This window comes from Macrobrachium nipponense, chromosome 41 (assembly GCF_015104395.2).
Source record: "Macrobrachium nipponense isolate FS-2020 chromosome 41, ASM1510439v2, whole genome shotgun sequence".
In the NCBI taxonomy this organism is placed as follows: Eukaryota; Metazoa; Arthropoda; class Malacostraca; order Decapoda; family Palaemonidae; genus Macrobrachium; species Macrobrachium nipponense.
In genome coordinates, this window is record NC_061102.1 from 25206890 (window position 1) to 25232269 (window position 25380).

At 38.5% G+C, this 25380-nt stretch overlaps 1 protein-coding gene across 1 annotated transcript; it reads left to right on the top strand.

Annotated features, from left to right (window-relative positions):
• Positions 1–6174: 6174 nt before the first annotated feature.
• On the top strand, positions 6175–20302 carry LOC135212617 (cofilin/actin-depolymerizing factor homolog). The gene is made up of 5 exons (XM_064246198.1): positions 6175–6346; positions 15030–15149; positions 15263–15388; positions 18850–18978; positions 19620–20302. Exons 1-5 carry the CDS (start codon positions 6344–6346, stop codon positions 19686–19688), a joined length of 447 nt encoding a protein of 148 aa, XP_064102268.1. The 5' UTR covers positions 6175–6343; the 3' UTR covers positions 19689–20302.
• The last annotated feature ends 5078 nt before the right edge of the window (positions 20303–25380 follow it).

Below are 25380 nucleotides of genomic sequence, written 5' to 3' on the forward strand. Positions count from 1 at the left end.
CCATTGTCAGTTGGGAGGACTGGTGAACTGTGAGTTAGGAGCCAAACACGGACCTTCTAAATGTGACCCTTAATTGTACCACACAGGGCATGTGCGTCTGGATTTAAATGTACATAAATGAAACAAGCTAAGTAATTTGTTCTTGAATATTCACTCACATTGCTAGCTATCTGTCTTCGACCTGCTACATATAGCGACACCATCGAATCAAGCAACGCTGTTATTATAGTACTACACGCCCATGTCGATCTACGTAAAAACACCAGACTGATTTTACCACTTCTTTGCGGGAGGATTCCTTTGTTGGCGGAGGGCCACCAATCAAGGATGGTACAAAAAGCAAGAATAAACAGGTGTACTAAAGGACTGATAAAAGAGGGCACATGTCACTTTATGCAAATGTTTCATCCTTCAACATACGAGAGATGTGTAAAGGTTTCAAACTAAACTTATCATCAATCGCGAGGCGTGGAAGCAGGAAACGTAAACAAGGAAAGAGCGCCATCGCTCAAGAAGATCGTGAACGGCAGTTACGGCACGTGTAAGAACAAAGAGACTCTAACCTCCAGAACTCGCAGTCCAACGAGGGAGAGAAGTTACAGAAGGCGTGGGAGCAGTGCAACGAGAACTATCATCCCCAAAGGAGGGAATCGGAAGGAACTTAGGATGTTTTTTCCTGTAACAGTCTTACGACTTTGCTTAACATCTTGGCGTCCTGACCCCGTTCAGGAGTACTAGGGGATAACGAACTATGGAGTGTCATATATTAAAGAGTATTGACTATAAGGTGTTCTGTTTACTTTTAGCAAAGACTGGAGAGTAAAAATGATTAATAAGTCTTTGTCTACTGTGTAAAGGCAGCTACTCTTATAAAGTATTTCTAAGAGAAGATGCAACCAACGCCCTTTGCTGCACATAATGAAAGAAAGAAAAGAATTTGTGGCGATGGAACAATGAATTATGGTGCCAGAATTATTGAATGTAGATTTACTGATGAGCAAATACTAACAAATGTAATCAAAATATCTATACAGATGAATTATAGACATAAAAGAGTGCTATTTCTGACAGCAGAATTCGAGCAGAACCTAACATTAGCAAAAAAAAAAAAAAAAAAAAAAAAGCACATGACGAATAGTACTAAAAGTAAGTAGTCTATGGTTACCATTCCACATAAACAAGAAAAAAAAGTCATTATAAAAAGCCGATGTACAAAAAAGTAACCACAAAGATCAGAAGATACGGATCATCATTGGCGGTGGCAGGCAATCGATTCCAAAACAAGCTCCGGTCTCCAAACATAATCTTCTTCTTCTTCTTCTTTCTTCTTCTTCTTCTTCTTCTTCTTCTTCTTCTTCATGCTAGATTTTCTCATGCGAGGATTGAGAGCATTACTGATGACAGGCAGAGCTAGAGACGCCTTCCCCAGACAAACAGATGAGAAAGGATCATGATGAATCAGCAGCTTTCGCATTTAGGTAGGCCGGGCGTGATAGAGTGCTCTGCCTAACCCGCAAACCTTGATGCACTTGCTGACTAAAATAGGCTTCCTCAGGTATTGATTTTACCTCGACTCAATGCAGCCCCCCCTTTTTTTTCCTACGTCACACCACCACCCGTTAATTCCGGTTGTAAATAACTGCTCATTTACATACGTGCATAGGTGTGTGTTTGTGCTTGTGTGTGCGTGTGTACCGTAGGATAAATCAGTAGTCAGTCTGATCATACGTGGCCGTGTATACTAGTTACTGTATGTTCACTCTTAAAGTGCTTATCAACAGTGTCAATAATAATAGATAATATCAGAATAGAAAATAAAGTTTCGAAGACTAATCTGATCTACATATTAAGCATTATTTTCAAATGTTAGGGATGGTACAAAAGCACGAGTAAAATCACAGGTATAATTATATGTATGTTATAATATTATATATATATATAAATATATATATATATATATATATATATATATATATGATTATAATCACTTTAGCACGTTATTCGTTTATCATACATATCCACAGGTGAAAAATAATAGACAGGGTGGAGGTCCTGACCAGTTTCGGCTTTATTTTCAAGCCATTGACAAAGGACTGATACATAGTATTAGAAGTCAAAAGTATATATACTACAGAGACAGTACTGCCGAACATACAAACAACCGTTTGAGACTGCAGATCCACCCACAGGCATGTGTCAAGGTAGGAGTGGCTCTCAAAAATCATTTGGCTAAAATTTACAATAAATTCTCAAAGGATGCTACCGATTAGGGTACCACCGTAGGAGACAACAAGTCCACACCTGACAGGTAATGAGATGTCCAACCCCGCCTCCCTGACACCTTAGTAAAGGGTCTGAACAGGACCGAAAGTATTCGGCTATCTCGCTTTTTCATTTTTTCCTTCGTGGCAAAAACCCTTTATATATTATATATATATATATATATATATATATATTATATATATATATATATATATATATATATATATATATATATTGGGATTACATGCACAGTTATATTAACTAGTACAATTAAATCTAAATTATACAATAATACAAAAACAAAGGCAAGGAATATACATACACACACACACACACACACACACACACACACACACACACATATATATAATATATATATATATATATATATATATATATATATATATATATATATATATGTGTGTGTGTGTGTGTGTGTGTGTGTATGTATACACCCTTCCCTCCTTTCACCTCGTAAAGCATTCTGTCGCTTCCTCTTCTTCCTTTTTAGAACTCAGAATTGAGATGCAGTTGTCGTATGGACTATACTCCTGTACTTGCAAAGCTAACCCACCCACTCACCCCTCTTACAAAACAAACAACACGATGGATGGCATTCACATAACAAGCGTCTGTGTGTTAATGAAAGATATAAAAATTATTTTCACTATAGAAAGTTGTTACACTTCAAAACAGAAGGCACGTGCAAAGCAAACAAGTAAAAAATGCACCAAAGTCTCTTCGACGCAGTCAAGTTTTCTTTACATCGTATAATCCAGGAACCGAAAGTAGATCTATATTTTGGCGATATCGGTATAATGCTTTGTGAGCCGCTGCCCATGAAACTTTCACCGCGGTCTGTTGGTGGCCTGGATTATATAGTTGCCAGACGCACGATTATGGCTAAATTTAATCTTCGATAAAATGAAAACCACTGAAGCTCGAGGGCTGCAATTTGATATGTTTGAATATTGGAGGTGGATGATCAACATAGCGATTTGCAGCCCTCTAGCCTCAGTAGTTTTAAGATCTGATGACGACCAGAAAAAAAAGTGTGGGCGGACGGACAGACAAAGCTGGCACAGCAGTTTCCTTTTCGGAAAACTAAAGCTAATCCAAGCATTTGGGAAGCCAACAATTTTATGATTTGACTAACAAAAATATCTGTCTTCTTGCATTTTATTATTCATTATTATTATTATTGTTATTATTATTATTTTTTTTTGTCTAGGGGCAGATTTAAAGTTTATCCAAACGAAAACTATATATAGAAAGGCACTCAAAGAGCACTTTACAGCTTTTTTTCCTGTTTATGGTCCACCCTAAGAACTCATTTTGTAAAATACTAAAATAGCGTTTAGTTGATGCAGTCATAGATATTTCGTAGAGTGTATTTTGATAGTCACGACAGTCGTTCATGTCATATTACCAGCGTGAAACCCGAATTACTTTTCTTTTTTTGTTAATCTATTGTGCATTCGGGATTACATTTCTGTGCCGGAGAGAGAGGAGAGAGGAGAGAGAGTAAAATCCTCAGTCTTGCAAAAGTTGAATGTCAAGCATATTTATATCAACAAACCCAAGAACCTCTGGCGTTCCGGATAAAATTATTGCTTCAGGGATTCGTCAGTCTTGTTCTCTGTAGTCGATTTTTAATACATTTTGATCATTTATTTTTCATTGCCAGCATTTTATTCTGCTCTAGTCAAATTGAGTATTACAACTCTCCTTTAAATTTAACGAAGAATTACCATGGACAAGTCTTTAGATCGAACTCTTTGTACTGCTTTATTCTCTCAGCTTAAATTACCTCAGCTTAAATGACAGTAGGGGGGACATGACCCAGCCACCGACTCCCTGCAAACCGGTCAGTCCGCCCCTGGGTAGGGGCAGAGTGAGTAGGGGAGACAGCAGCGTCGGGTTCCTGCATGCGTAGCATGCAACTGAAATAATGATGTATCACAATTTCAATGATTTCCGTCGAAAATAAAACTTGTTTGATGGATTGGTTTATTAAAGGTTGGTTTTCTTTAATGTTCTTATTGTTTTTATAGACTCGCAGCAACAGATTTAACCATTTAGTAATTTTATTTTATTTATTTATTTATTTATTTTTTTAGATAAATCAAGTCATGAAATTTTTCTGTAGTTGGATCGACAATATGTCATATAGCGTTGTTTCACTGTCCAGTTGAGATTACAATATCAGTGAAAGTTCGGTGCTAACTGTTTTGACTGGAGAACCGGGGGGTTGGGAGCGGTGGGGGGGAGGGTGGTTTGGTTGGTGGTTGGGGGCAAGCGAACAAACAAGCAAGATGGATACAATAATGTACTGACGAAAATTTAATGTTTTAAATTGTATTGATTGTGGATCTTTTTTTAAAGTTTGTAATTTGTTTGAGTAATTTATATGATTTTGTGCAGTCTTCGAAAATGTAACGAAGGATTTACGAAGCGTCGGGAATAATCTTCAGCCACGTCCCTCTGATTGTCCTCCCCTTTGTCATATATATAGTATATATATATATATATATGATATATATATTATATTATATAATATTTTATATATATTATATATTATATATATGTAATTGAAACTTCACAGACCGACACCATTCCAGACAACCTATGGACCAACACGTAAAATCATTCATCGAGAACGCGGGAGTGCATTGCAGACAAAATGGTGCATTTTCTATTAACAATAAAACGAGGTTGTTTATAGAATAAAAATCTTCGGCTTTATATTATCAAGAATTAAAGGTGAAAATAGATACATGGCATCAAAATGACATCCAGTTTTCCGTATGGATTGCTCTCGCTTTGTATGTGATCAACCCGTGATTAAAACCAAGAGGCCCGCATTCTGTTACGCAATCCGTTTCCAGACGGTGCGCGAGTTTTCATCTTTTCGGTAACTAAAATATGCAACACTTACATATCTTGATTTGTAATCGTAAAATATATTTTTCGTTGGTTATTATACATATACTTGAAGGTTGTAGCTCATATATTACCCTGGTTGTAAATCATCACAGAATAAATCCACGATAGCCTGCCTCAGCTTCGTCATTATGCGAGGATTCCCTTAAGATGTGTCAGCTGTCAACACCCTGCCGGTAAAAATGGGACAGAGTAATGTGAACGTGTTATTTCATTTAATGTTTTCATTCTTTAGTTTATAGTTCAATTAGGTCACTTGTGGCTAACTGCAGTAATTTTAACACTAGTATGAGTCATTTTATGAAATACGAATGAAGAGTTGTCTTGACTGAAAATTATTTTCCTTTAAGGATTTTTTCCATTTTATTATACTACAACAAGCAGTCTTTCTATGCCCACCAGAATCTTTCCTCGTAAAATTTTCGGATATTTCGACAATCAGCTCAGAGACTTCATTGACATTACGATAGCTGTCGAAATTCCAACTTTACCATATATGGCAATATCCTCTTGTTTCAAATCTTGATTGGCCTATGTTCTCCTCGAACGATTGATATTTTTTGTGGGTTTTATATTTAACGAAATTTACATTAATGAAGGCACTAATACGTTGCTTATAAATATATTATTTCCATGACTGATGTGCAAATAGTTGATAAGCATGGCGAGTGAGTGAGTAGAATTTGGCAGCTTTGCCAGTTTCGCCATTCGACAGTCAGTTGTTGCAAATTCACCTGGAATTGGCAGAAAGTAGTTCCCATGGCGCCAATGCATAGAAAATTTTGGGATTAAACCTAAATTTTTAAAGGTCATATATAATGATATATTTAATAACAAAGTTACCAACTAGTAATGCTCATTATGAGATCATTTCGTATTTTTTCAACGATGACATTTCATCGATTGTAAGCACTGTTCCCATTGGCCGAAAGTCTGCATTGTGGGGCCGAGAGAGAAGCGACGAGCCAATGGAAGGAGGCGTGACAAAAGCTCTCGTCACCGGACGGACTCGGCGGAGTGATATATGACGTCACTACTCGCACTACGCCCCTTCAAGTTGAACATCCTCATCGGAGTCAGTCACTAATAGTCAGTCTGTGTTCCCTAGTGATCAGAACTTTGGTGAATTGTATTTACGATGGTAAGTTGGAGGTTCTTTCCGATTGTACGTCGGTTGGTTGCGGCGGCTTTTGGCTGGGAAGCCGAAATCGGCTTTCCTCTCTCGCCTGAAAGACGAAGCCGCCGGCGTAAGGAAGGAAGTACCGGCGGCGGCCAAACATTCTCGTGTGATGTATTTTGAGCTTTCCTGAGGCTCGCCATCATGATATGGACGGACTTGGGCCCTCCTGGTCGTTCGGGTCCCGTCCGTTAGCGTCCCCCGTAGTGAGGTCATGGCGTTGTTATTCGTAGGAGGCCGTCTACGTGCCTTAAAATCTCCTCCGGCTTGTGTAATAGGCCTACCGGCGGCCACCGGTAAGGGCGACGGTGCTTGAACTAACGCGATTGCCTACTGTCGAGGGAGAGCTTTCCCCCCTCCCTCTTTCTCTCGCCAAGGAACCTTAGTCGTTCTTTGTCTCGTAATATGCTCCCAAATTCACATAGCATTTAGTTCTGGGTTGTGAAATTCGGTTCATGACCTACTTAACGTCTTCGAGTTGACGAAGGCAATCGCACGTTACTTTAGTTGCTTTGTTTCCGTAGAGTCGAATGGAGCCCCAGGCCACCCTCGGTCTTGCCACTGAAAGCAATCTAGTCTACGGGATTGATTTAGTCCAAATTTTGTCATAAGTCATGGTTAGGGGGTGGGGGGCAGGTTTTAGTATAGCAATTATTCAAAATGGGAGGGAGGGACCGTGAATAAAATACGCGTCAAGATTAGCTGCAACTTGGAGGATTTTGATCATAAATTTCCCGCAATTTTGGTTTAAATGTTTCATTTCTGGGCGAGATTGTTTGGACAAGTGATGTGAAGGGAAACTGTAGGCTAGGGGCCCGTGAAAAGATTTTAGCAGGACGAAGGCCGGTAGGAACGGTCCGGGTGTAGGGAAGGAGACGAAAACCTTATCCTGGTGGGGGTTCAGTTTCAACGGAAGTGGAACAAACTTTCCAAATTACGCGTCATGAGCGGGGAAGTTGCTTCAGGACCTATGTTCAGCTAGTCCTTGTTTAATCAGATTATCTTATTGCTTGTCTTTCTGTTGGGTGTGTTACCTAGCATAATCCCAGTGGGGTTTGTGAAATGTCCTGTTAGGCATGTACTGTTTTTTTTCACCTTAAGGTTGAGCTGCCTTTGGCTGGAACAAATTGTATCCCTAGTGATATAAAACAAACCCTTAACCTACAAATGGGCTACAGCACTTGAAAGTTAATATAGGAATGCTAGTTTATTGGATTTAATTATTAACTGCAGTCCAGACAGTGGATTAGTAGCTTGGAATGGACTGACATCACAATCAAGCGAGGCCATAAATCAGGGTAGCCGAAGTTCTCATGTTTGTCGAGATGGAACAATCCAATGTTTGTGTCCTACAACTGCGGCTTTAAACTTTCAATACGTTTAGGTCTAAACTAACTATACATGTAGGTCCAGACTAGGGCATAAGTTTAAAATATGAAGCTTACAGAAAAGGGCCCTGGGCCCCATTGCTGTGATTTAGAAGAATGCTGTTTGAGGCAAAAAAGGTTGGTGGTTATGGTGGTTTTAGAACTAACAAATTTGTTGTTTTTGTCTGCCATGTCCTTCAAATGCCTTCAATTATCAGAAATATTGAATATGACCCCCAACCCCAAATTGAATCCAGTGTATTGAGAATTAACAAACTGGGATTTCAAGAGATTAATGTACTAAGATTTTGCTCTGTAAAATAAAATTTTGCTTCACCTATAATAAGGCATATGTGCTTTAAGTTTTTTTGTTTTTCTTTTTAATGTTTCTATGGCTAGCTTAAATATAGTTTCTTGTGATGTGTAAATGGGAGACCTCTTGCAGTAAATATTTAGCGGCTTTTAACCTTCAAATACTGGAGGGATATGAGGTTGGTTTTAATGTTCTGTTTTCCCCTATACTTAAATTAGTGAATGTACCGTTTTCCCTGTAATTTGCATGATGTACATATTGTAGGCATCTGAGACAGCCTAAGAAAACTGTTGTCAGCTGTCTTTTCCTTCAGTTTAGTCTTGATAACATCCAATCAATACCATATATTTACAGAAAATGGTCCTATATTCTAATTCCACAAAGTTTTGTTCATGTTTGCAAGTATAGTATTGCTGCTAAAAGTGCCAACAGTCCCTGGATCACAAGCTTTTTTTTATTTTTTTATTTTACCAGATTCCAGCTGGCATGAGAAGATTATCCTAATGTTAAGACCTTAGGTTATAAAAAGGCACAGGATATAGGTACGGCAGCCGTATCCCGATCTGGTAGATATTGGTACGGCAGTGAATTGCGCATGCGTCAATTTCAGACTTCCTGCCGTACAAATAATATAGTGCGGTGAGGGTACGGCAGATTCTGTCATTGGTGCCGTATTTGCGCTCTTGACTTGCTGTAGATACGGCAGTTGGCTGTATCCGTTTACCAGTTTGCTAATCATAACTGTATTATGTAAACCAGAGTTCGGCTTTTTACGTGGGACAGTCACGCTTTTTGAAACCTGTCCCCCTTTTTTTTTTTCGTGTTAGCAAAATGTCCCTCCCCCCTTTTTTGTTTGTTTGGCTTTTGTGAATTTTGTCTCGCTTTTTTTGTACTACAAGCACAAACACTATCCCGATTTTAATGGAATAATCTATAATTTGGTTTAACTTTGCCATTTCACTACCTGGTAAATTCTATCGTCTTCTCCGACAGCTGCAAAATACCCAATGAAGTGAATTAAAAGAAATATTGTAAAGTGTATAAACGGCTCCCTTGCAACTGCCGATGTCGGCAAATAAAGGGCCGAGAAAATCCAACAAAGGTACGATGGTAGTGTTAAATATTTTATATATAAATCCTCTTTGAATCTCCTCTTCGGAATTCTTTTCAGGGCCGATTCGATCGTTCGTGACCTACGTATATGCCATGAAATTACCCAATTTTTGTAAGTTTGAGTCTTCATAGATGTCTATGGCTTTCTTCAGCTCGTTAAAGCCTGAAAACATCTGTTTTTTCGGCGAAAACTAATGTATTATTCCGCGGTTCATGCTGTTCCGTCACCATTTTTCTTGCTGTCACTGATATGGCCCAAAGACAGTGTATATACTTCAGTATATAGTCTTTGGATATGCGTGAGGCGGTAAACAAGGGTTAGCGCATGCGCAATTCACTGCCGTACCAATATCTACCGAGATCGGGGTACGGCTGCCGTACCAATATCCAGTTCGTATAAAAAATGCAATTGTTAAAATTAAAATTTTATATGTTGAACCACGATTTCTTCTGAAAGTTGTTGGTGTGTAAATATCTCATTAGCATATGAACTAAACTAAAGTAGCTATAGCTTTCAAAGAATCTTTACTTTAATAATTATCTTTAATACATTTATCTTTGTGAACGCGATTTCTTAAAAATAAGTTAAATTTAAAAACTGCTAAATGGCAGATTTAAATTTTTTTCATTTTTTATCAAATGTGAAACTTTCAGGCCATCCCAGCCAGGTGATGCCAAAATCTGTTTAGCTTGTGTTAATTATAGTGGGTATTTCTAAGTAACAACTGCACGGACTGTAAGAAACGGTTCTGCAAATACAAGTCATTAGGGAGCCATATGTTCATGAAGGGACTGGCTAAGTAAATCTGGGAACCACACTAACTTGTACCCTAACCTAACCTAGTTGCCAGTGTTACTTAGTGAGGAGAATTAAACTTTTACCAACACTGCTTGCGCGATAGCATTCCAAGATGGCTAGCATACTAAAACAATTGGCCCTGAGGTTAATTGCATGTCAATTACAGTTGGCCAACAAAAAATAATCCAATTGAAAAGTAAATTTCAAAGTAAATTCCAGACAGGGAGCAATTACTGATCTACCTTGAGTGTTTAGTTGTACATTCCATTAGTACTGTATTGTAATGTTCATTCATAAGTGGCAAATCTATTGTCAGGCCTATTTTGTTATTGGTTAATTTTAAATTTACTAATGGTCAGTATCTAGTGTATTCAAGAGAACCAGCTAAATTCCGAGCCACTGTAAGGTTTTATCTTTTTAAGGTAAACTGGAATTAGATAAGCTAGGAAAATCAGACATAAAAATTTTTGTAGCTTTATTAATTCCAATATGCTTGCATAATTTTTAGTGTTTGGGATATTGAGTTTTATGTATTGTACTGTATATTTTTAGATTTAAGGAAGTTGAAACAAGCCCGGTGGCCTTCACACCGAGATGTCCTCGGTTTCTTGTCTTAGTTATTTTACATCCATGGAACTGGTATTTTGTATGTGCAAATCTTGATATTTTTACCCTGACAGCCTTTTTCTTATGGGTTTTAGATTGACTACTGAAAAATTTAGGAACACAAGACTTCACTTAAAGTTATTTGATTCAGGTGAAACCATATATTTACCATGACTACAGTTTCCCTATAGCTAGCTCTGTATAAGTAATTGGGGTTGCAGGGTTTTTTGGGGGAAAGGCCTCCACCTGACCAGTCTTAAACCTAGCTTTGGGGCTCTTGACCAAATCATGATTTCACAATCACAGCCTTAAAATAACTGATGGGGTGTAGCATAGTCTCTTGGAAGCTTTAATCTTGAATGGGTGAGATAACTAAGGATATAAAAAAGTTCATTGGAATACGATGATTCATATGTAACCAGACTTGGGACGAATACCTGTATCATGAATGTAGGCCAGGCCTGAGACATTTGCTCCTCTGTAAACATCTGTGCTGTTAATTGTGGTCAGTTGCCCCCCTTTTCTAATACTTATATTTGATTCAAAGTTTGTCTATATTTCCTGTATGCTGACAAGATTATCACTAAAACATGAGAAGGGGGTAAATGGAAAACTGGTACATGATAAAGTGCTGTTGGGTCTACCTTGGGGGGGAGAGGGGGGTTTCTCGGATCCCCCTTAAGTCTGGTCTGAGATTTGGTAAATATGCTTAGAAACTTTTTTTTTGTGGGGGGGGGGGGGGTAGTAATACTGATGTTGCTATTGACTGTACTGTGTGTGTTTTTTTTTTCCCATCTCTTCATCCGCCTGTGTTGGTCGCGCATGGTAATGCTGCGTCCCAGGCTTTAAATAGTTACGCTATCTCTAAGTTTTAGGTAAATAAAAGGATATCTGGGCGTACATTTGCAACTGAAAAGATTTAATAATTTACTGTATGTGAATTACACCATTAATATTCGAAATAGGATATTATTTGAAGACCGGGATGCAGTGTTACCTTGCGCAAACACCACAGGTGGATGGATAGATGGAAAAAAACAATTATAGTTAGAAACAAATGGCAGTGTTATCAGAGACTTTCATTGACTTTAAAGCTGGTTCATGATCCATAAATGTATTACTTGATGATATTAATAGTCTGATCCTGACATTGTGCTCTTTGTTTATCAAAAGTTTTCTCATTCCAAATATGGTTGAAATTTCCTTGTCTACACCACTACATATTGCCCACTAGAGTTGCTCCTATCCTCTTCTGTCAATCTCGATTTTTTGTGTGTGGGTGTGTTCAACTAAACTACTTGAAATCAAGACATCACCTCTATTGCATACAATTAATTTCTTTCCCATTTTTCTTTAATTTTGTGGAGATTACACTTTATAGTTCATGACAAGTGTTGCTTGTCTGTTTTCATGTGTACAGTACTCCTGTTCCCATTACTTCAACTGTCACTTTAATTCTATCTACCTTAGTTGCATGAAGAGTTTTTAGTAAAATTTTTAAAGTAGTATGTGTTCTTGAAGGGAAGTTAGTGTCCAGTGTATCACCTTAGACTTGAAGGAATAAAACCCTCTAGTATGATTGTGTTGGTTACATGGTGACCAGAGTTGTAACATGATTGTGTTGGTTACATGGTGACCAGAGTTGTAACTACGAAAAGTTATTAGGGGGCATTTAGTTTCATAAACTCACTTTGTTGGAAGGGGTTTGTCATTTTATAGTCGCTTGAATGATGTCCTCAAACCTTCATGTCGATGATTGCCTAGTTATTCCAGCCTCAATCTGTTTCAGTTTTATAAATAAAATATTGAGGAAAACCTTACAGTAGCATTGCACTGCAGGTTCCTCTTGTCTCTGTATTAATCCAATAATATAGTACCTCAATCCCTGAACCAGCGATTAAATATGAGGAGGTAGAACCAAGTGACAAAGTAATATTTACAGAAGACGTTAAAAACAAAATAGAAAAGTGCAAATCTTCTGGCCCTGATGGGATTCATCCAAGAGAAATTTAGAAGTTAGTTCCTCACCTATATAAGCTACAGAAAAACTGCAAAACAACAAATGGCACCCAAAGGATGGAAACTAGGTAATGTGCCCCCGTTTACAAAAAAAAAGGTAAGAGAAGAGCCAGGAAATTATAGACTATCTGCCTAATGTCATAAATAGTGGGTCGTATTGCTAGAAACAACCTGTTATACAGTAACAGGGCTTCAAATAAAACAGATCCTGCTTATCTTAGATTTCTATAAGGCCTTTGACAAAGTTCCATACAAGAAACGGACAAAAGTTGGAACTTAAGGACTGGATCAAAGACTGGCTAACTAATAGAAAACAAGATAGCCATAGTAATAAACTGTGAAGAATCAATGGGCAGATGTGGCAAGTGGAGTTCCTCAGGGTTCTGTCCTTTGGCCCACTCGTCTTTATCTACATTAAGACATTGATGTAGGCTTAGCAGCCAAATTTGCAGATGATGCCAAATACAGTGGAAAGTTTAAGAAATTTAAGGAAAATAGTGGTCAAACGATGGCACAACTTGGTTAAGTGTAAAGTGTTACAAATAAGAACAAACAACCCTCATGCCAACTATGTGCTGCTCAGGAATTACACAAATAGTGCAGAACAAAGAGACTTTGGATTTATTACTACCAAGAACTGGAAATCCACAAAATTGCTGAAAAAGGAACAAACTAGTGGGATTACATAGAGAGGCACCTCAAATACAGAAAGAAACTGTGCTGCAGCTCTACACATCAATAGTGTGAGCTCTTGAAAATGCAGAACAGTTTTGTTCAACACTAAGCATAAATGGACTAGAAGGGGTACAAGCAAGAGCCTCAGAGTTAACTCCATCCACGGGAGATCCTGGGTGTGAATGGCTTGGAACGAGAACCAGGCAATTATTGGATGGGAACTAGAACTGAAGAGATAACATCTCATTGGTGGGAACATCTTTACATATAAGGTATGTGACACGTGGAATGAACTGCCACCAGAAGTTGTAAACGGCAATAGTGTGGAAGAGTTGAAAAGAATGATCATTAGGACACTAAGTGAATAGTAAAACTACCTGCCAGGGATAAGTGAGCATGCCTCCTTGGAAAGACTAATAGGTCTGGGAGACATCCAAATCCTAGTAGCATCACTTGCTTGCTAAACAGAGGACAAATTAACTGCAAATTTTCATTTTAGTAGCCTATCTGTCATGCAGGTAACACCTGGCTACTAGTAAACTAGTAATGCCATCATTATTTTAGTTCACTATATTTATGATTTTGAAGCATTTTTGAACTATCCAAATAGATGGTTAGGATAATATTCATGAAATCTACAAACTACAAATATTTGGTTGCCTGTAGAAGTTGTATACTCTAATGAAATAATGCTTGTGGCTAGATTAATGTTTGATACAAAGCTGAGGTGTGGTTTAAGTTATTAGAAGGTGAAGGAAAACTGGGCGATTTATGAAGCACACCAGAAGGACAAGGGCTGTCAGATTCTAGAACTAATGTATTAAGTTTTGAAATTGGAAGAAATTAGATTATTAAAGGTAATACACAAAGCCCTCATGAAAGAGTTTGTACTTTTACTAAGGACTGAAGCTAATACAGTTCATCAGACTTGTTGCCGATTCGGTCTTTGTTAGGGGAAACAACAGAGTGGACCAGCTGATCCAGTCTTGTCCGTTTATCAATCCACCCTCCGAAAAAGTACTTCTGCTTAGTTCAAAAGGAGAGTAGAGGTCTTGAGGTGTTGCTCCCACCACCGATGACTCATGACTGGTGCCAGTCTCCGGTTTCAGGAAGTGTTAAAGTACTTTTTCGGAGGTTGGATCAACAAGCAGGCAAGACTTGTTGCATTAAGGTATGGCACTGTCAGTGGTGCTAACGGTAAGAATAAGCATAAAAACAGCAATGCCAGCACTGTAACTGTGCAACATAGTCATGGTGCTTGTAACTGCAAAACGCTTAACTTGTGGCCCACTGCTGGAACGGAACCCCCCACCGCAGGTCTGTGACCCACTGTATTAAACATTGCCCAGTTATGAGGGTGTGGTATCCTATTGCTAATATCAGTTTTGTAATAATGGGCAGTATAGTATAAAAACTAATCTTGTTTGAATACATTTAACATTACCACTCTTGATTGAATTTTGAGGAAGCTACCATCTATTGATTTGTGGGTATGGAATAAATAGCCTTTCATGTAGAACGGTTGTGATAGGTTTATGTAGGCTCGCAATGTAAAACAGATTGATCATGATTTTGGAGATCTAAATCATGGTTTTTCTTTAATTTCAAACATCTTTTTTCACATAATAATTACTGCTCTTTACGTGATGAAAGAATTTTGGGTTTGGTGTTAGTCAGAATCTAGATGTTAGTAGTTTATGTGCATACACTTTTAAAATTGAACATTATAGATTGCCTTGGTTTCTCTTCCCACAGGCTTCAGGAGTCCAAGTATCGGATACAGTAATAGAGTACTTCCAACAAATAAAGAAGGGAAAGATGTATAGGTACATAATCTTCCACATTAAAGATGACAAGGTCATTGATGTTGAAACTGTGAGTATTCCTGAATGAAGTTTTCCCTGTATGCAATTGAGAAATTTCACAATGATGGTTGGCTTAAAAATTTGGGATGTACACACTGGTACTAAAGTTGCTTTTTGTTACAGACTGGAGATAGAGACGCTAGTTATGATGACTACTTAAACTACCTGGTAAATTTGGGGCCTGAACAGTGCCGTTATGGCATCTATGATTTTGAATACGATCATCAGTGCCAGGGAACGACAGATTCTGTAAGTACACATTCTGTTTTGATGGTGCATCAAGGCACCATCAAGGTTGAAATGTTGGGGCCTTCTTGTTTTTACCTTTTCTGAGCCAAGTGTGACATTTGCCTGCCAGGCATAAATATATTAATAAATTCATAGTGGTTCTCAGCATGACTTGATGTGAAAGGTATGCCATCAGTATTGAGAGCTGGCAGTTAGACATATTGATGAACCTGGGCAGCTGTATGACAAAGATTTCATAATAAATTTAGTACCTTCTTGTATTTCATAGTAATTTGCAGTTGTGCAGTGGTTCCTTTGAATGTATAAGTAAAATGATGGCATAAGATAAAACTGAATCTAGTTTGTGTAGCAAGATGTCACATATTAAATATTCTAACTGGTGATATGCCAAGATTTTATGTAGTTTTGTCATGAACTTCTATACGGAAAGACAGCCCATTGTAGCTTGGAATATTTCACAAATATTGCAGTGCCTGTAGACATTATTAGATAGTGTTTGTAGCATCCTGTTCACATAGTTGTGGAAGTTTCTCACATTCCCACATTTAGGATCCTTTTACTTTTCATCTTGAATCCTTTCACTTCTTTTATTTTGTGCATATGCCTTGCTTTCTAACCACTCCTTACTCTCCTTTCACTGTCCAAAGTTCTGTATGGCCAAAAGTGCATTAGTGCCATGAACACTTAAATTTCATAAAACAAAATTGCATGTTGTGTATCTTGTTGATCATTGCAGTACCAAAGGATTTTAGTGTCCACCTTGTGTTAGATTAAGGTGTTAACTAAGGATTTTCATGTATGTCAGAATACTGCTTTCTGTCTTGTAATAATCTTTCCTTTGGTTCCTTCTATGTGAATGGCATTTTACATTCTAATTTTTGCCTTTTTATTAGTGCTGGTGGCAAGCCCTATCCAAGTTATATAATGAATGAAACTTGTCTGGTTTGAGTCATAATAGAACTTACATACACATCCCCTTGGCAAAGAAAAATATTGAGAGATTGAAAGCCTTAGTGGTGGGAGTTCTTACAACTTTCATGCAACTTATGAGAAATAAAGGCATTAACATAATGAAAGGTTACTATCCACACTAGATCTAATGTTGGGTACTGTTATTAGAGGCTTTTAAAAATGGCTGAGAAAATTTCCTTTGCATAACTTATATTTTTCAATTTCAGTTAAATTTTATTAACCCTTAATGGATGGATTAATCCTTGGTAGTAGTAATAACAGGTTTGGGATGGAGGACAGATTGATCCTGTATATAAACAATATTACGCGCCATCGATTTGGAAAGAATCTGGTGGGAAAAAGGTGCCAATATTTTTGTAGCCCATAAATTCACTTCTACAGTGGCTAAAATCATAAGAGTGGTGTCTAAAATTACAAGTGTAGGAATCTCGGGATTTTAATAGTGCTTGTGACTTGAAGGGAGAATGTTCTGCGTGTCTCTCGCACATGACGTCTTTTTGTAAATTTACCAAGGGGTTGCTGCTCTTTTTTTTTGTTCTTGTCTTTAGCAATAGTATATGTGTTGTAAATGTAATTTTACAAAGAAAAGTGCTGAGAAATATTAGAAAAAACATGTAAAAGTAAAATAAAAATTTTCTGAATCTTCTGTAAATTTACGTAAATATTTTTCAACAAATATGCCAAGAATTTGTTAATGCTTTTGTTTCTCCTCTATTTTGATAGTGTGTGAGCAGTAATTATAATTTTACAATATAGAATAAATTTTATTAGAAAAAACAAGTTTGTAACATTCAAGATTGTCTTGTATAAGAGGCCCCACAAGGGGTTGTAAATAGTCATTTTCAACTAGTGGAAGGTAGGAAAATTGTTTAGGATTTTTTCTTTCACCATGTACTCATTGATGTGGTTTGTTCATAAATTGGCCGACCTCAAAGTTTACCCGGTCTGAGGAGCTGCATATAGATATATTTACCCCGTCCAGTAAGGGTGAAATTATTCTAAAAGCATGCTAGTTTCCAGTTTTGTTACTGCGAGTTTTTCATTGTCCTTTGGGAAAAAGTGGGGTAAAGGAAAATTTTGTATTGCATGACCTTATTTCATGACATTATTTGAACCTGGAGTGGTAAGTAACCTACAACCTTCATTGCTGTCAATTTACAGTTAACAGACTTCATAGGTTGCAGCACTTGGCCTTTCACCTAAATTCTATTCAATGTAGACTTGTTTAAGGATTCATACCTGTTAGTGAAGAATGTGTTCTAATGAGAATAAAAGGCTAAATACTGTAGTGCTTCTATTTATTGTCGTTGGTATAGATTAGTTACCCTTCAGTAGTTGAGGTGAACTAGTTTCAAGGTTGCTAGGTGTTTGACTAGAAAGTTTTTAGATTTAGTTGGCTTAAATTATTGACTAGAAAGTTTTTAGATTTAGTTGGCTTAAATTATTGCACTGGCCAGTCCTTTCCTTTTGCTATGGTCATATGGTGTTGTTGGTAGAAAATATCAACTATGGAAGTTTACTGTAGATTTTTCAAAAAGTTTACAGGTAAATTACAATATATGTATATATATATATTTTCCCTCCAATATGGAATGCTGGGGTAATCATTTCCTTTTATTACACGTGGGTTGCATTTGCATTCTTAGGGGATTATTTTAGTGGCTATTAGAATTTGAGTTATTAGATCATGTGTGCCCTTTCCTTACATTTTCAAATTATATGAATCCTCCAGTTCCAGGTAACCAAACTGTAAAAAAAAACATAACCTGTAGACATCTCTGCAACTAGAGGTCTTGTGGTAATGGTTTCATAATTGCTTGTTCCTTCGAAATTCACCCTTGTTCATGTGATACGTATCACTTTCTCATATCAAAGGAAGTTGCTTTGGAGAGAAAAGATAAGTAAAAGTTTCATATCACGTCCACTGCCACCTTGCCAACCTCTGAAATTGTAAACTTTAATCACTTAAGTTTTTATTTAAACTTGTAAGGACATGCAGTTTCATTGCTATTACTCGTACGAGTGTTTCCATTTAAAGTACTAAGGTGAGAATAACATATTTTATAAATAGTTTCAAATGTAGTTTATAAATAGTTCAAATGTAACTAGATAACTTTTTATGGGTTCATTAGTTTGCAAACATTTATACACTTTCACCCTATCTGGAATGTATGGTTTCTGAAATTTTAAGATCATAGCTTCTCTTTTCAACCAAATATTACCCGGAGAATGTTTCATTCACATGCAAAGAAATTGCTTATTAAGGTTTTACTAAATGTATAGAGTAGCTGAAATTGGTTATAGGAAGTGGCAGTGGTTTGTGAAGATAAAATGAAGCTCGAAGATGTCATGGATGGAATATAGATACATAAGAGTAAATGCTCTAAATTTATTAAATTGACAAGGCCAAGTAGCTTACAATTGCAGTAAGTTAAACCCATTATAATATTTGTGAAATATAAATAAAATTATGCTTTTCTTTCTTCTAGACGAGGAAGCAGAAACTTTTCCTGATGTCTTGGTGCCCAGATACTGCCAAGATCAAAAAGAAGATGCTGTATTCATCAAGCTTTGATGCCCTTAAACAATCTTTGGAAGGCATAGGAAAGTACATACAGGTGAGTTTAATTCCAAAATTGTTAGATTGCAATATTTGGAGCAGATTTTAATTATAATTTTTTTTATTTATATATATATACCTAGCTGTAATTAGAATTTTCAGTTATAGTACAGTGAACGCCCTCCCCCCCTTTTAGTCACGTTTTTGGCATTCGTGGACTTGTGTATTTGCTGCATTTTGAGAAATATCCACTAAATACTGTATTTGCATAGAAATTTCATGATTAAATGCACTTTTTGTGATATTACTAAAAAAAGTGTATAGGCATTTTTAGCAAGATTTTCTTGAGTTTGAACTGATAAAAATAGGCAGTTTTAAGGATTTTTTTTTAAAAGGGTTGCCAAGTATTTGTGGAGTCAAGCTATACCTATGGGTCCACTGTAGTTGATTAGTGCCTCCGTGGCATAGTTGTTTTGGTCGTGGCCTACCACCTCAGTGGCTGCGAGTTCAATTCTCGGACATACCGTTGAGGGCTGAGTGATATGTATTTCTAGTGATTGAAATTCACTCGACGTGGTTCGAATGTCATGCTGATCCTGTTGCTGAATAACCACTGGTTCCATGCAACAAAAAACACCATACAAACAAGCAAACACTAGTTGATTTCTAGATAACCAAATATAAATTTTTCTTTTTCAGGCTACAGATATGGCCGAAGCATCTTACGAATGTGTTTTGGACAAGATGCGCTCTACTGACAGAACCTAAGTTAGTGATGGGAGGCCCCTCTGTTCTGGAGAGCCCCCGCTGTAAATGAGGGGTCCCTTTGTCTCTACCGCCCTGTGGCCAGCTAGTCATATGTGGGCCACAATCATGCTATCCACGCAGCATGAAGAGAACTTTGTTTCATTATTTTTTATTCACAATTTGTTGGTGTGTGGAAAGAGTTGTGGGGAAACAGTGTTTCACCAGAAGAAAGGTTAGGCTTGATACAAATGCCATGTGGGAGAGTGGACCAGCTTTAAAGTGAGGACACATAGTCTTGACATTAAAGCTGGTCCCATGTGATGTGGGAGAGGCAGTGTTTCATGCATTGCTACAGAGTTGGCAGAGGAGAGTTAGTATTAAATATAAATGCTCTTCCATACGTATTTTGTCCCATTGTATGTGATCTTGGATCTTTCACATCTTCATAGATATAATAAGCTTTATATAAACAGTATAGCCATTTACCATTTATTGGCTCCAAAAATTATTTTATTAACTGCTCAAAATCCTTAATTGCATCAGCTTCATTATGTGAATCATGAATTTAGTTTAAAAAGGGATTTTTTTATGATTTAAATGTAGGATCAACTTGTCAGAATAAATTTCTTTTTAATGTTGGTGATTTTATTTAATCTTGCCTTTGGTTATAAAAACTGCAATTGAAAATCATTATCCACTGGATGTGATTATGATTATGGGTATTAAGTTTTAACTTGTGCTTGTCGCCGTTTAGGAATTGGAAGTGGAACCAAAAGGAAGTAATTTACATTATATATAATTGCCTTGAAGCTTCACCTTTATAGTATTTTTGTAAATGCCATAGAAGTTTCATAATATTTTAGGTCCAATTGACCCATGACCATTGTCACAGGTGCCAGGAAAATTTTTGTTCATATATGAAGCAAACCTTCGGTCTTGACATTAGGATTAATACTTGGTGCCAGCTGGAAACCGGTAGTTGTTCATATACGGAACAAACCTTTGGTCTTAACATTAGGATTTACTAGCGCCAAGCTGGAAACCGGTAGAATTAAAATTACACTTGTGAGGTCCAGGGACTATTGGCATTTATACCAGGTCACGGGGCATGTATACCCAGAATGCCCACGGCTACCTGTGACCCACCAGTTATTTTCCTACCGCCTTTAAGATAAGACGTGTTACTGTCTATCTGATTTAAAGCCGGTTTTTCAGTTTGCCCATTTTTTATCCATTTCATTTTTCATTTCTTATTAACTTTTCTTTCTCCGAGTGTGCTCAGTGTGAGTGTGATCGGTAAGTGTTTAAGTGGTATGATGGAGATTTTTGCCTCAACATCGGGATCGTCTGCCATTTTGAAAAGGAGACAAAGGAAATGCCCAGGAGTCAGTGGCTTTCCATGTTCTAGATTTCTAACTTCGGTGTCGACGGATCCTCCTCCGTGTAGTAGGTGCAGGGAAAACGTATGTACGATTACTAATCCATGTTCTGTTTGTCGCTGTTGGTCGGTGGAACAGTGGAAAAAGTTCTATGAGAAAAGCCAATACAAAAGGAAGGTGGTGACGCCATCTCTGGATGACCAAACCTTAACGGCTTCTTTTGTATCGGCAATAAACCAGGCTGCTCCATATGTTTCTCCACCTGCTTTTGATTTGTCCCATACCCCTTCGGTTTCTCCTAGCGGTTCAGTATCGGAAACGTCAGGAGGGGCCTTGGGTAATTTTATGAATAATATGCACTAATTTGTTCCCAGCAAGTAGAGGGGGAGCACCGCCATCTTTGTTCCAGGCTCCTGCTCCCGAAGCGCACAGGTTGGACGGTACGTGGTCAGCGCTAGGCCTACCAGGCGTACCAACCTTGGATGGTTTGCTTGCGCATTATATGGCGTCACGGTTCCAGCAGGGTCCGGCAGCGCTGAATGTTCATCCCCCTGGCTTGCAATTTATGGGAATTAATGCCGCGGCTACGCCATTAAACTGTTTACAGCGATGCATAACGTGGGAGGTAGTTTGGCAGCAAACGTGCGGTTGCCAGCAGAAACCTCAGTCTCCCTACGAGAGGGATGACGTCACAACATGTCGCACAACGATATGGCAGGCGTGATGACGTCAGACTGCTTCTCGGCCTATTTCGCTGCACCCAAACTAATACGCCTTCTGACTCGACAATGCAAACTCTAATGCAGAAATTACAGGCTATAGAGAAGAGAATGGATAAGAGGCAAAAAGAAAGTGTGATTCGCCTTGTTAGTCTTCTTCCTCTAGTTCGGTGTCATCGTTAAGTCCGATAACGTCACAGCGAGCGCCAGTCAAGCGTTGGAGGAGGATTTGGGAGTTCGCAACTGATCCTCGGGCTAAGAGGAGAAGTATCGATTCTTCTTCATCTTCAGACCAAGACTGTCGTATCCAAGTCAGCAGGAAGGTCGGAAAGTCAGTGGCTAGTAAGCACAAGGCTAGCAGACAAAGCCGTTCGCAAGAATCCGAACAAGCGAGAGTGGTGACGGACTAGCGGCCGATGCGGAGTTGCCAGTTCGGATCGCAAAAACTACGATACTGCTGGTAAAATCGACGTTGGCGGCGAAAGGTGCAGCAGAGGATAGAATGCAGGTCCCAGTTTCGCCCGTAAGGCCATTCAAATACGTACGAAGGACGATAAGGCTCCTATTGAAAGTACGAAGAATAGGGAGTTGGCAACCTAGGCGGATACGTTCGTGGAAGGCAGTGTCCGTCTGGATGAAAGGTCGAGGCAGAGTTCTCAGACGCTCGTAAACTATACCGTGAGCAGAGAGTGAGGCGTTCTCGTTCCCCTGCTGACTATTCAGGATCGAGCCAATGGCGGCCAGCAAAGATAAAAGAGACCGCAGCCATAGGGGCAGGCGGCCGTGGAATTCCGGGCCGTCTGTCAGAAGATAGGGGCGAGACAACATCCCTTGTGACGGAGAATGGTACATTAGAGCCGGAGGAAGGAGAAAACCAAGAGTTTCTGGCCTCGTATGCAGAGGTGATTGATTTGATTCGTCAATTCAATAACCTTTTGGAGAAGACGAAACACTGGCCAGTATGCTTCCTCCTGGAATTGACATGGCATTTGGAGTAAAAAGGGATACCAAGGTGTCGTATGAGTTGCCTTGCTCGAGTCATGCGGATTCTGTCTTACAACACGTAAACGCAAAGATTGCAGGAAGGGATCATTCCTTAAGATCTAATAGATCATTTAAATTTATTCCCCCTCCAATGATGAAGCAAAGGAAATATTATACGACACCGAAGGACCCTTTGCTGTCTAGACAAGTGAACCCTAATGTTGTAAGATTAACTCTTTCATATCCGCTTAGTTTTGAGCACTGTGTCCCCAGATATCCGAGGTGTCTGGGAGCGCTCGACAGTGCAAAAAAATTAATTTGAAAATTCAGCAAAAATATAAATTTTATGCCAACGTAAATTTTGCTGTCCTTTTTTGCTAAATGTTAGTATTTTATGGTGGAATAGTCAGAATAAGAGTCCCAGCCCTCTAAATATGAAAAAATGTGAGTTATTTAACAAAAAAGCAAAAAAATCTTTATTTTTTATATTCGTTCCTAACCCAAAAATTATGAGTCAGGCGAATGAATTATTATTATAAAGCCAATAACATCCCCTAAATATCGATATATAAATCAATGGAAAACTAATAAGTCAGCCTGTGAAAAAATTTATAGAAAAGAGGATAAGAAACATAGCGCTCTGCCCGGCGCATATTGAGAATTATCGCTAGAAATTTTTTTTTTTGAAGAGCTGTATCTGTTATTTTTCATTGAAATTCCTTTGTAAATATACGAAAATGTAGAGGAAACGTTGAAAAATAAAGGGAAGGTCAAGAAAAATGGCTTTGGATATGGCAACAGTTTCATTTTGACGTTATAAATTGATCAAAATGAAAAAATTTTTTACCGTTGTCAACATTTATTGGTAGAATAACAATTTTTTGAAGAGCCCTATCTCGGTTATTTTTCATAGAAATTACTTTGTAAATATACAAAAATGTAGAGGAAAAGTTGAAGAATAAAGAGAGTTAAGAAAAATGGCTTTGGGGTCACTGAGAGGGAAGTGTTGGTGCAATCAGCTGATTTCATTGTGAGAATTTTACTACGCCAGGGATTTGAGCATGTGCAGTACAGAAACTACTTTGCTGGCGTATTGATACCCGAGATACACGGTCCAAGGTATGATCTAGCCTATGGAAATCACTACTTGTCCGAAAATAAAAAAATGCCCCTACCACACGTACGAAAAATTTCGGTAGATTTTACGTACCGCTACGTCAGTTGGATAGATAGGGGATAGAGTATTTTTATGTACTATTACGTCAGTTGGACATGAAAGGGTTAAGGCCTGGATTAACCATAGATCAGGTTAAAATGGAGTGCCCTTTGATGACATACCAAGAGGCTGCTACATTAGAAGCAACAGCTTCTGTCTTTCAGGCTGCTTCTTGGTTAGATCTTTGGTCAACAGCAGTGGCAAAGATTGCATCCTCGGAAGTGACAAGAAAAGTAGTGGATGAATCATTGTTCATTAGATTACTACATTCAGGTTCCAAGGTGATTGCATACCTGACAAACGTAAGTGCCAATGTTTGGGCAAATATCCTGCTAATGAGGAGAGATGCAGCGTTGGCTAGACTAAGCCGCACTGTGGATTTGGATTCCCTGTTAGCGATGAGGAACTGCTGTTGCCAGAGGTCATACTGGAAGAGGCGATAGATAGAAGAAGGATGGACACTAACGATGGGTTGGTGCAGCAGGCAGTTAGGAAAACGTCTAACAGTCAAGCTACTCCTTTGGAGGGGAGACAGCAGCAAATGTCTCAGAAGAAGACAGTGAGACATAACATCCCTAATAGAGCCACAAGACCCTCTTCCCCAAAGAAGCTAAGTCATCGGCCCTTTCACAATAGAAACAACAGAGGGAGGGGCAGTAGGGGAGTGGAGGACAGTAATAGACCTGTCAATGCTGAATCTGTTTATAAGGAAAACCAGTTTCAAAATGGAAACTCCAAAAACGGTTCTACAAGCAGTCAGGATCGGGGACTTTATGCTGACAGTCTATCTAAAGGACGCATACTTTCAGATACCAGTCCATCAGTCTTCAAGGAAATTTCTCCGCTTCAGTCTTGCAGGGGAAGCTTTCGAATTCAAGGTCCTGTGCTTCGGATTGACGACGTCTCCTCAAGTTTTTACAAGTGTTCACTCTTGTGTCGACGTGGGCGCATGCTCAGGGGATAAGGCTAATAAGGTATCTGGACGATTGGCTGGTGATAGCAAAGTCCAGGGAGAAATTACTCAGGGACAGGGCGACCCTCCTGCAGCTTTGTCACAGCCTAGGTATTGTGATAAATCAGGAGAAGTCGCAGTTGGATCCAAGTCAACGATTGGAGTATCTGGGAATGGTTATAGACACAACAGAAGCCAAAGTATTCCCGACAGACCAAAGAATAGAGAAATGCAAACAAGTGGTGAATGCCTTTCTGGGAAAACAAACACAGCCAGCAAGACAGTGGCAGGTGGTGCTGGGAATCCTAACCTCCCTGGAGAAACTAGTACCACAAGGAAGGCTACACCTTCGGTTCCTACAATGGAGATGAAGGAGTTATGGTCACCAATAGTAGATCACCCATACGAGCAAATTCCTTTGTCAGCAGAAGTGAGGAAAGACTTGCTGTGGTGGGTGAACGAC